This window comes from Nerophis ophidion, linkage group LG03, assembly GCF_033978795.1.
Source record: "Nerophis ophidion isolate RoL-2023_Sa linkage group LG03, RoL_Noph_v1.0, whole genome shotgun sequence".
Lineage (NCBI taxonomy): Eukaryota > Metazoa > Chordata > Actinopteri > Syngnathiformes > Syngnathidae > Nerophis > Nerophis ophidion.
In genome coordinates, this window is record NC_084613.1 from 79330246 (window position 1) to 79342745 (window position 12500).

The window sequence follows — 12500 nt, forward strand, 5'->3', positions numbered from 1 at the left end:
AACTTTCACAGTATCATGTTAGACCCGCTCGACATCCATTGCTTTCCTCCTCTCCAAGGTTCTCATAGTCATCATTGTCACCGACGTCCCCCTGGGTGTGAGTTTTCCTTGCCCTTATGTGGGCCGACCGAGGATGTCGTAGTGGTTTGTGTTGTGGTTTGTGCAGCCCTTTGAGACACTAGTGATTTAGGGCTATATAAGTAAACATTGATTGATTGATTGATAGAACAGGGGTCAGCAACCCGCGGCTCCGGAGCCGTTTGGCAACTCTGATGCGGCTCAGCTGCGCAATTGCCGACCCCCCAGATTGTTGCGGGGAGATTCCGGAATTCAATGCCTCTCCCGGAGTCAACGTTCTCCAATTTTCACCCGGACTACAATATTAAGGGCGTGTCGTGATGATATTACTCTTAACGTCCTCTTGAACGTCATCGCGCCCGCCATTCACGGAATGCTATTTGCGTGCCGACCGGACATATGCATTTCGCTGCTTCTATCGGCACATGTATGAGATTGCAAGGCATACTGGGTGACACAGAGTACACTTCCGGTTGTGATATAAACAACTTTAACACTCCTACTAATATGCGCCACACTGTGAACCCACACAAAAGAAGAATGACAAACACAGTTCGGGAGAAAATCCTCACAGTAACACAACATAAACGCAACACAACAAATACCCAGAATCCTTTGCATCCATGACACCCCTGACTTTGTTATACACCCCGCGAGCACCAATCACCCCCCTCCCCCTCCCTGCGTGGTTGAGGTGGGCGGGGTAACGCACTGTAACACAACAGAACAAATACCCAGAACCACTTGCAGCACTAACTCTTCTGGGACAGTACAATATACACCCCCGCTACCAACAAACCTCGATTTTGCATGTCACTATAAAGTTGTTTGGGTCCCTATTAAAGGTTCATTTGTTCCACCTTGTTGTTTACCATGAATTGATTAACGTGGACCCCGACTTCAACAAGTCGAAAAACGTATTGGGGTGTTACCATTTAGTGGTCAATTGTACAGAATATGTACTGAACTGTGCAATCTACTAATAAAAGTATCAATCAAAATCAATCAATCAATCAACTTTGGCCCGCGGCTTTGTTCAGTTTAGAATTTTGGCCCGCTCTGTATTTGAGTTTGACACCCCTGTGCAATACTAGACTTTTGTCCACCATCTTGTTTTTGTTGGGTTTTGTGCAATTAACACAGCTGACCAGTGGGTGGCAGGGAATGGCATGACACACTAGTGGGACTTTTTTCAACTTTGACAACAAAACTCATGCACGTTGGAAAAAAACAGCTTTTGAATAAGTCCACCGTCGTGGCCTCTGTCTGTGAAAGGAACCTGGCGTGTTAGCTTTCAGTTATTAGTGTCAACATTTCAGTTTCTTCACTTTACATCAGGGGTGTCAAACTCAAATACAGAGTGGGCCAAAATTTAAAACTGAACCAAGCCGTGGGCCAAGGTTGAACAAATGAACCTTTTAATAGGGACCCAAACAAGTTTTGCAATGAAAACTGAACAAACAAGGCTTAAATAGGGCAGCACGGTGGTACAGGGGTTGTTGCATCTGCCTCACAATACAAAGATCCTGAGTAATCCTGGGTTCAATCCCGGGCTCGGGATCTTTCTGTGTGGAGTTTGCATGTTCTCCCCATGACTGCGTGGGTTCCCTCCGGGTACTCGGGCTTCCTCCCATGGAACAGGCAGAGATTATATAACATAATAGTGCAAAATCAACTTTCAAAAAACAAACGAAAAAACATCAGTGTTATACTAAATAAAATGTAATTAATATATGTGTGTGTGTGTATATATATATATATATATATATATATATATATATATATATATATATATATATATATATATATATATATATATATATATATATGTGTATCAACCAATCAATTAATGTTTATTTATATAGCCCTAAATCACAAGTGTCTCGAAGGGCTGCACAAGCCACAACGACATCCTCGGTTCAGATCCCAAATAAGGGCAAGGAAAAACTCACAACCCAGTGGGATGTCAATGAGACTGTCAACTGTGACGCGGTTGGCGTTTACCTAGGGAACATTCATCTCTTCGTCTGCGTTTTTGAACTCACATTCAGCTGTATAGCTCGGTTGGTAGAGTGGCCGTGCCAGCAACCTGAGGTTTCCAGGTTAAATTCCTGCTTTCGCCATCCGAGTCACTGCCGTTGTGTCCTTGGGCAAGACACTTTACCCACCTGCTCCCAGTGTCACCCATTTTTAAATATAACTTAGATATTGGGTTTCACTATGTAAAAGTGCTTTGAGTCACTAGAGAAAAGCGCTATATAAATATAATTCACTTCACTTTACTTCACTTCACATGAACTTCTCTGGTCTGGTTCCCCTCCAGTGACCACGGACCCTCCGTCGGGTGTGACTGTGAGTCGCGTTGGGCAGTTGGAGGACCAGCTGAGCGTCCGCTGGGAGGCCCCGCCGGCCCTCAAAGACTTCCTGTTTCAGGCCAAGTACCAGATCCGCTACAGACTGGAGGACAGCCAAAACTGGAAGGTAAAGCACAATTCCAATTACACAGAAACACAAACATGACAAGCTATTTACAATAAAAAAAACTCAGAACTTTTAAGACAAATTATGATTAAATTATCAGTATTAATTAGGGATGTCCGATAATATCAGACTGCCGATATTGTCGGCCGTTAAATGCTTTAAAATGTAATGTCAGAAATTATCGGTATCGGTTTCAAAATTATCAGTGTTGGTTTCAAAAAGTAAAATGTATGACTTTTTAAAACACCGCTGTGTACACGGACGTAGAGCGCCAATAAACCTTAAAGGCACAGTCACATAATATCTACGTTTTTTTTACACACACAAGTGAATACACTGCATACTTGGTCAACAGCCATACAGGTCACACTGAGGGTGGCCGTATAAACAACTTTAACACTGCTACGAATAAGCGCCACACTGTGAACCCACACCAAACAGGAATGACAAACACATTTCGGGAGAACATCCGCACCGTAACACAACATAAAAACAACAGAACAAATACCCAGAACCCCTTGTAGCACTAACTCTTCCGGACGCTACAATATACACCTCAACCCTGCCTTCCCCGCCCCCAACCCTGCCCACCTCAACCCCTTCATGCTCTCTCAGGGAGAGCATGTCCCAAATACTAAGCTGCTGTTTTTTAGGCATGTTAAAAAAAAAAATGGACTTTGTGACTTCAATAATAAATATGGCAGTGCCATGTTGGCATTTTTTTCCATAACTTGAGTTGATTTATTTGGGAAAACCTTGTTACATTGTTTAATGCATCCAGCGGGGCATCAAAACAAAATTAGGCATAATAATGTGTTAATTCCACGACTGTATGTATCGGTATCGGTTGATATCTGTAATTAAGAGTTGGACAATATCGGAATATTGGATATCTGCAAAAAAGCCATTATCGAACATCTCTAGTATTATTATTTCAATAAATACAAAATGTCATTACATCATTAAAGAAATAATTGATCATCAGCGAATTATCTGATCCGTTTTGGTTTCCCAGTTCCCGATTCAGGAAAGTGTGCCCCAAAATAACGGAGGAAGGACAGGGAGGTCCGGCAGAAAAAGAAAGTTGTATAATTGTGTGAATGCTTATTGATGATGACTATGAGAACCTTGGAGAGACGAAAGGCAATGGGGGCGGTAGATAACAGCCAGGTGTAGAGGCAGCGGTGTGACAGCCCTCATAAGCACCTCAAACGATTATATTAATTATTTATGTTAAGACTAAGGTTAAAGTTTTCTTTGTATATTAGTGCGACCCCCCCACCCCTTTTAAGGGGAACGGGGCAATATGCGCATGTGTAAAGTTAGGAGGACATGCCTCATTTAGCGCAAAAAAGTTGTTGGGTTTAAGCCAGGTTATATGTTGTCTTTGTAGCATATTCAACTGATATGGGTTGAAAAGGATTTGCAAATCATTGTATTCCGTTTATATTCTAACACAATTTCCCAACTCATATGGAAACAGGCTTTGTAGAACGTTCCTCTAAAGCACCACTAAACAAACGAATTTACCAATATTAAATTTTGCATCAAAGTGACACACTTTTTCACTGTAGCGCCATCTGGTGGTTGATTGTCTGTATAAGGAATGAATGACAAATAGCGTGTTGGACTCTGTGGTGATTAAAGCTGCGTGGATGAGACCCGAGACCACGTGGGCCGCTTCTCCTGGTGAGATCACGCTGGTAATGTCTTCAATATGGCTGCCTGGCTCCTTCCTGTCATGATAATTATTACATGTTTTATGACGGTACGCAGCATTATTTATTCATCTCCTGTTTATTTGCCTTGCTTTAATAGCTCAGCACATGCGACTGATTTGTCTCCCTCTGCGTGCTCTTCCACGCGCTGATCCACAGCAGAAATGTTTCCATAAACACGCTGATCAGGAGCCACTAAACAAACACGCTCTGCAAACATATTTGTGGTTGCGTCTGATTGAAGCTTTGATGTTGGACTGACTTATTTATTATTATCATTATTAATCCTGTTTGTTCTTCACTGACCCGCAGGTGATGGATGACGTCGGCAATCAGACATCTTGCAGACTGGCGGGACTCAGACCTGGAACTGTGTACTTTGTGCAGGTAGTAGTGCTGTTATATATTTATATATATATATATATATATATTTTTTTTTTTTTCATTATTAGAATATTATTACTAGTAGCATTGTTATTATTGTAGAATTCTGTTACAATTATTATTAGCAATATCGTCGTTTTTATTAAGAACATTGTTGTTGGTATTACTATTATTATCACTATCATAATTATAAATAATATTAGCATTACTCGATTACTATTATAGGTATTAACATCATCAACATTCTTAAACGTTTATTATTATTAGCATGATTAGGATTTTTATTATTAACATGATTGTTATTAGCATTGTAATTATTAACACTATTTGTATTATCGTTACCAATACATTAATATTATCGTCTGCAATAACGTTGTCACTATCATAATTGTATATTAATATGAGCCTTATTGTTGTCATTAGCATTATGACATTGTTATTATTGTTAGTATTATTATCAACTTGATTATTTTAGCATGATTATCATTTCATGATTATTTTTAGTAATTTTATTTTAGTATCAAAATGATTGTTTTAGAATGATTGTTATTATTATGATTATTTATAGTATTATGGATAATGTCATTGTATGATTGCTATTAACATCAGTCATTATGATTGTTATTAGGATAATTGTTATTATTATAACTATTTTAGTAGATAAAAATTGTAATTGACATCAGTCATTAACATGATTATTATTAGCATTAGCATTTTTTAACATTAGTGTTATCATTAACTTTATTGTTAGCTATAACATTACCATCACTAATCATATAAATATTATCATTATTGTTAACATTACTATTCTTTGCAATAATTCAATTAGGCATTATTAGCATTAGCATTATTAACATTAGTGTTATCATTAACATTATTGTTAGCTATAACATTACTATCACTCTCATATAAATATTATCATTATTGTTAACATTGCTATTATATGCAATAATTCAATTAGCATGATTCCTTTTTTCACTGTGTTGTTACTATTATTATTATCATTATTTTAGCATGATTATTATTATGAACATTCTTGTCAGCTTTAGCATTTTTATCACAGTTTGCTCCAGCACTCTGTCATTTTTGTATATGTTTGTCTATGTTTTAGTTTTTCCCTCTGCATTTGTATTTGTTTCCTCTGTGTGTGTGTGTGTGTGTGTGTGTGTGTGTGTGTGTGTGTGTGTGTAGTGTTTCCTGTCAGCGCTCTTTTTTGTCTGTTTCCTGTGTTTCTCCTGGGCGCTGTTTTCCCTCAGCTGCGGCTGATTGGCACCTGGCCACACCTGGTGTCAATCAGCCCGCTCCTATTTTACCTGCTTTGTTCCTCCAGTCAGTGCTGGATTATTGTCACGTATTGCTTGTCGCTTCTGTATTGTCTCGTCGATGTCGCTCTTGTCACTCCTGTCGTGTCTTGTATTTGCAGCGTAGCGGTAAGCTATATCTGTTAGATGTTTGTAGCTTACTGTTCTTTGTTCCCTGCTTCAGTTTGTTTTGTACTACACGTTACGACTTCTGTTTCCCTGCCCGCTAGCTTCCATGCTAGACCCTTTTTGTTTTTGCTAGATGCCATGCTAAATTCCTTTTGTTTTCTAGCTCCCATGCTAGCTCTCTTAGTTGGTTATCCGCCTCGTGCGTGCTTTTTGTTGTACCCCTTTGTCTGTTCTTGTTTTAGGATCTTTATTTTATCATGTTTTCCTATCCAATGCCTGCCTCCATCTCTGCATCTTGGGGTTCGTCACAAACTAACTCTAACAGAATAATCCAGCCTTGACTGGGGGAACAAAGCAGGTAAAATAGGAGTGGGCTGATTGACACCAGGTGTGACCGGGTGCAATCAGCCGCAGCTGAGGGAAAAAACGGTGCCCAGGGAGAAAACACAGGAAACAGACAAAATAAGAGTGCTGACAGGAAAACACTACACACACACACAGAGGAAACAAAGACAAAATGCAGAGGGAAAAACTAAAACATAGACAAACTGTCAGAGGCAAGCCTGACATTAATATTCTAATTATTGTTAGCGTTATCTTTATATTATTAGCATCATTATCTTTGGGATATTTATATTTTTTCATGACAATATGTTACAATTATTATTATTAGCCTGATTATTTTTGTTTTAGTTTAGCATTAATTTTTATTTATTATTATAACTGTGTTTTTCCATGTGGCTAATGTTTATCTCCATGCAGGTGCGGTGTAACCGGTGGGGATCTACGGGTCTCGCAAGGCTGGAATCTGGAGCGAGTGAGTCATCCCACTGCTGCATCCACGCCTCACAGTGGTGAGCAAGCACACAGAAATTGGAGTATAAATAAATATCCAAAACAGCAAAAAAATTGCAAAAATATGATGTAAAGTCAGCACAAAATTATCGTAAGAAAAAATTATTTTAAATTCTGAATGTACATGCTTAAAAACATGATTATTATTACAAATATCAAAATTCTCAGCTTGAAAAAATGATTGCTGTTGAATTAAAATTGCTTACGTCTCACAAGCATCTAAAATATAAAATGAAAAATAAACAACCAATTAAGGCAATCTAAATAGCAAATAAAACTAATTATATTTAAGCATTAAACAAGTATACATATTAAAATATTATATACAATTGGAAAACATTACTGCCAAAATTATACACATTAGTGTATAATGAAAAGTTATTATATATATACCCTGCCAATTTGATTTAAATCCAAATTAAAAATAAATATATGACCAAAATGTAATAAATACATAATATTATAGGGTAAACATAAAGTAACAAACAAATCCAACATAAATCAATGAATCAAAAAATATGTAAAAATGTTATGTAAATGCTAAATATATTTCAGCATTAAACAAGTATAAATATTAAAATATATACAATTGGAAAAAATACACGCAAAAAATACACATTAGTGTAAAAATGATAACTTATTATATATATATCCTGCCATTTGATTTAAATCAAATTAAAATAAATATTCGACCAAATGTAATAAATACATAATAATAATAGGGTAAACATAAAAAAATAAAAACAAATCCAACATAAACCAATTAATTAAAAAACAAATGAGTAAAAATGTTATGTAATTGCTAATATATTTCAGCATTAAACAAGTATAAATATTAAAATATTATATACAATTGAAAAAATACACATTAGTGTACAATGATAAGTTATTATATATATATATATATATATATATATATATATACATATACATCCTGCCAAATTGATTTAAATCCAAATTAAAATAAATATATGACCAAAATGTAATAAATACATAATAATAATAGCGTGAACATAAAATAACACACAAATCCAATATAAATCAATGAATCAAAAAATATGTAAAAATATGAGTACAAATGTTATGTAATTTAAGCATTAAATAAGTATGAATATTGAAATATTATATACAATTGGAAAAAAATACTGGCAAAATATACACATTAGTGTAAAATGATAAACTTATTATATATACCCTGCCAATTTGATTTAAATCCAAATTAAAAATAAATATTTGACCAAAATGTAATACATACAAAATAATAGGGTAAACATAAAAAAACAAAAACAAATCCAACATAAATCAATGAATAAAAAAATATAAGTAAAAATTTTATGTAATTGCTTAATACATTTAAGCATGAAACAAGTATAAATATTCAAATATTATATACAATTGGAAAAAAATACTGGCCAAAAAATACACATTGGTGTACAATAATACGTTATTATATATATATATAATATATATACATATATATCCTGCCAAATTTCTTTAAATCCAAATTAAAATAAATATATTACCAAAATGTAATAAATACATAATAATAATAGGGTGAACATAAAATAACACACACATCCAATATAAATCAATGAATCAAAAAATGTGTAAAAATATGAGTAAAAATGTTATGTAATTGCTGAATATATTTAAGCGTTAAACAAGTATAAATATTAAAATATTATATACAATTGAATTGGAAAAAATACTGGCAAAAAATACACATTAGCGTAAAATGATAAGTTATTATATAAATCCTGCCAATTTGATTTAAATCCAAATTAAAAATAAATGTATGACCAAAATGTAATAAATGCACAATAATAATAAGGTAAACATAAAAAAACAAAGAAATCCAACATAAATCAATTAATCTAAAAATATGAGTAAAAATTTTATGTAATTGCTAAATATATTCAAGCATTAAACAAGTATGAATATTAAAATATTATATACAGTTGGAAAGAATACTGTCAAAAAAATACACATTAGTGTAAAATGATAAGTTATTAAATATACCCTGTCAATTTGATTTAAATCCAAATAAAAAATAAAAATGTAACGAATACATTAAAAAAAATATGGTAAACATAAAAAAAACCCAAAACAAATCCAACATAAATCAATGTATCAAAAAATATTTAAAAATATGAGTTGTATGTTATGTAATTGGTAAGCACCTTGAAAAAAAAACCATATTGTTCAAATTTCTTTATACTGTAAATTATGGGCGATATTAAAAGAACAAACCAAAAACAAACGGCAAATATTGAATTCAAAGTTACCAAAAAAAAAGGAACTAAATAAGGCTGGAAAGGCTCGACTACAATGTATCCCACTTGACATCTTATGCATTGCATTTCGTTCACATATAAACCAAAACGGTACCAATTGCCGGTACCTGGGAAACGATACTGGTATTCTACGGTACACATTTTCGGTGTGTAATACATGACTAGTGAAGTAACGGGAATTATATTTATATAGCGCTTTTCTCTAGTGACTAAAAACGCTTTACATAGTGAAAGCCAATATCTAAGTAACATTTAAACCAGTGTGGTTGGCACTGGGAGCAGGTGGGTAAGTGTCTTGCCCAAGGACACAACGGCAGTGACTAGGATGGCAGAAGCGGGGATCCAACCTGGAACCCTCAAGTTGCTGGAACAGCCACTCTACCAACCGAGCTATACCGCCCCAAATATAGTTTTTGCTAATCAAATCTATTTTATCCATCCATCCATTTTCTACCGGTTATTCCCTTTCGGGGTCGCGGGGGGCGCTGGCGCCTATCTCAGCTACAATCGGGCGGAAGGCGGGGTACACCCTGGACAAGTCGCCACCTCATCGCAGCAAATCTGTTTTATATTGCGACATTTAACAAATGATCTGATTACAAACACTGCTGTTTAGTTATTAATTCTGGTGTTATTATCATCGGCGTGGCGCAGTGGGAGAGTGGCCGTGCGCAACCCGAGGGTCCCTGGTTCAAATCCCACCTAGTACCAACCTCGTCACGTCCGTTGTGTCCTGAGCAAGACACTTCACCCTTGCTCCTGATGGGTGCTGGTTGGCGCCTTGCATGGCAGCTCCCTCCATCAGTGTGTGAATGTGTGTGTGAATGGGTAAATGTGGAAGTGGTGTCAAAGCGCTTTGAGTACCTTGAAGGTAGAAAAGCGCTATACAAGTACAACCCATTTATTTATTTGCAAGTATGACACTAAGCAGGGAACAAAAGACAGTAAGCTAAAAACAGCTACTGAAATATAGGTCTAGAGGAGAAAAAATGAAGCTTACAAAGAGAAGAACACCTTGCCTACTGTTAAGCATGGTGGGGGGGTCAATCATGCTCTGGGGCTGTTTCTCTGCCTCAGGTAGCGGGAATCTCCAGCACGTTCAAGGCATTATGAATTCTCTTTCCTAGCAGGATATATTAGCTGCAAATGTCATGAAGTCAGTGACGAAGCTGAGGCTTGGGAGACGTTGGACCTTCCAACAGGACAAGGATCCCAAGCATACCTCCAAATCAACATCAGAGTGGTTGCAGAAGAAGGGCTGGAAGACTCTGGAGTGGCCTTCACAGTCGCCAGACCTAAATCTTATAGAAAACCTGTGGTGGGACTTGAAGAAGGCCAAGAATATGAATGAACTGGAGGCCTTTGCCCAAGAGGAATGGGCTAAAATACCTGTAGATGGTTGCAAGAAGCTTATGTCCGCTTATGTATCACCTTTGAAGGATGTCATTACTGCCAAAGGGTGTTCTACTAAGTACTAAAGATGCATGGAACTAGGGGGTTGAATCATTTTGTCAATGAGATATTAAGGAAAATGTCCTTTTTTGGTATTTTGTAAATTGAAGCTGAGATGGGCGCCAGCGCCCCCCGCGAATAGATGGTGGTAAATGGATGGATGGATAAAATACAGTGTTACAATTTAAGTTGCATTTGTCTATTTGACACATCTTTATTTGATATGACTATAAACAAAATACGGAATAAATGTCCAACTTGCTAAAACACCAAAATTGTGTGGGGGGTTGAATAATTTTGATCACAACAGTAGTTGACTTGGAAGTGTTTAGTATAATTTGGGGACAGTCCGTTGCTCCCCTGCTAAAGACTTATCTGCTCGACGCTGAAGCGCTGACGACATACGCACTGCTGATTGGCTTGTTATCGCTACTGTTGTAACCAATCAGATGGTTGTGTGGGCGGGACCATGCAGTTGTGCAGGAGACAGAGGCAGAAAAAGAAAGGAGCAGCTTGTTAAGACTTTAGCATATGTTCGTGTGGAACGCGTTCGGTACTCCTCCGCACCGAACCGGAACCCCCGTACCAAAACGGTTCAATACAAATACACGTACCGTTACACCGCTACCTTCAACCGTTGTCCGGAAAAGACTGTTTACGTCCTGGGAGAACAAACCTCGCCGCAAGTTGCGACCCCCCCCGTCATGACATTGGTACCGGTACCAGTACAAAAATATTGGTATTGAGACAACACTAATACATACATATAAATATAAATTAGGCATTTTAAGCCGAGACATAGAAAATGTGTTGTGAATACAAATGTGGGATGCGATGAAAACAAAAGTGAAATCACAGCCGTATTGAGACCCATAAAAGAAAAATGTCCGCCAAACAAAATCTCTGGCATCCACGTTGGAAAAGAACAAAGTCTACAGCGGGGCGAAAAAGTATTTAGTCAGCCACCGATTGTGCAAGTTCTCCCACTTAAAATGATGACAGAGGTCTGTCATTTTCATCATAGGTACACTTGAAGTGAATTATATTTATATAGCGCTTTTCTCAAGTGACTCAAAGCGCTTTACATAGTGAAACCCAATATCTAAGTTATATCTTTTTTAAACCAGTGTGGGTGGCACTGGGAGCAGGTGGGTAAAGTGTCTTGCCCAAGGACACAACGGCAGTGGCTAGGATGGCAGAAGCGGGGATCGAACCTGCAACCCTCAAGTTGCTGGCACGATCGCTCTACCAAACGAGCTATGCTGTGAGAGACAGAATGGGAAAAACAAACAAACAGGAATTCACATTGTAGGAATTTTAATGATAATAATAATAATACATTTTAATTATAAGGCGCCTTTCTGGGCACTCAAGGACACCGTACTAAATCAAAACAATAACATCAAATTGGATAAAAACAACAATAATAACAACACAGATACATAAGATAGGATGATTACAAAGAATAAGCAGTCCGGAATAGGTATGTTTTGAGTCTTGACTTCATCCATCCATCCATTTCCTACCGCTGGTGCCTATCTCAGCTACAATCGGGCGGAAGGTGGGGTATACCCTGGACAAGTCGCCACCTCATCACAGGGCCAACACAGATAGACAGACAACATTCACACACTAGGGCCAATTCAGTGTTGCCAATCAACCTATCCCCAGGTGCATGTCTTTGGAAGTGGGAGGAAGCCGGAGTACCCGGAGGGAACCCACGCATTCACGGGGAGAACATGCAAACTCCACACAGAAAGATCCCTAGCCTGGGATTGAACCCAGGACTGCAGGACCTTCGTATTGTG

General features: G+C 37.2%; 1 protein-coding gene across 1 annotated transcript in view; it reads left to right on the forward strand.

The window, feature by feature from the left end:
* Positions 1-12500, forward strand: part of crlf1a (cytokine receptor-like factor 1a) — an 85726-nt gene that overhangs the window by 68309 nt on the left and 4917 nt on the right. The window contains 5 exon segments of the mRNA XM_061896164.1: positions 2402-2559; positions 4590-4664; positions 6854-6860; positions 6863-6907; positions 6910-6945. Coding sequence (XP_061752148.1) covers positions 2402-2559; positions 4590-4664; positions 6854-6860; positions 6863-6907; positions 6910-6945 — 321 coding nt within the window.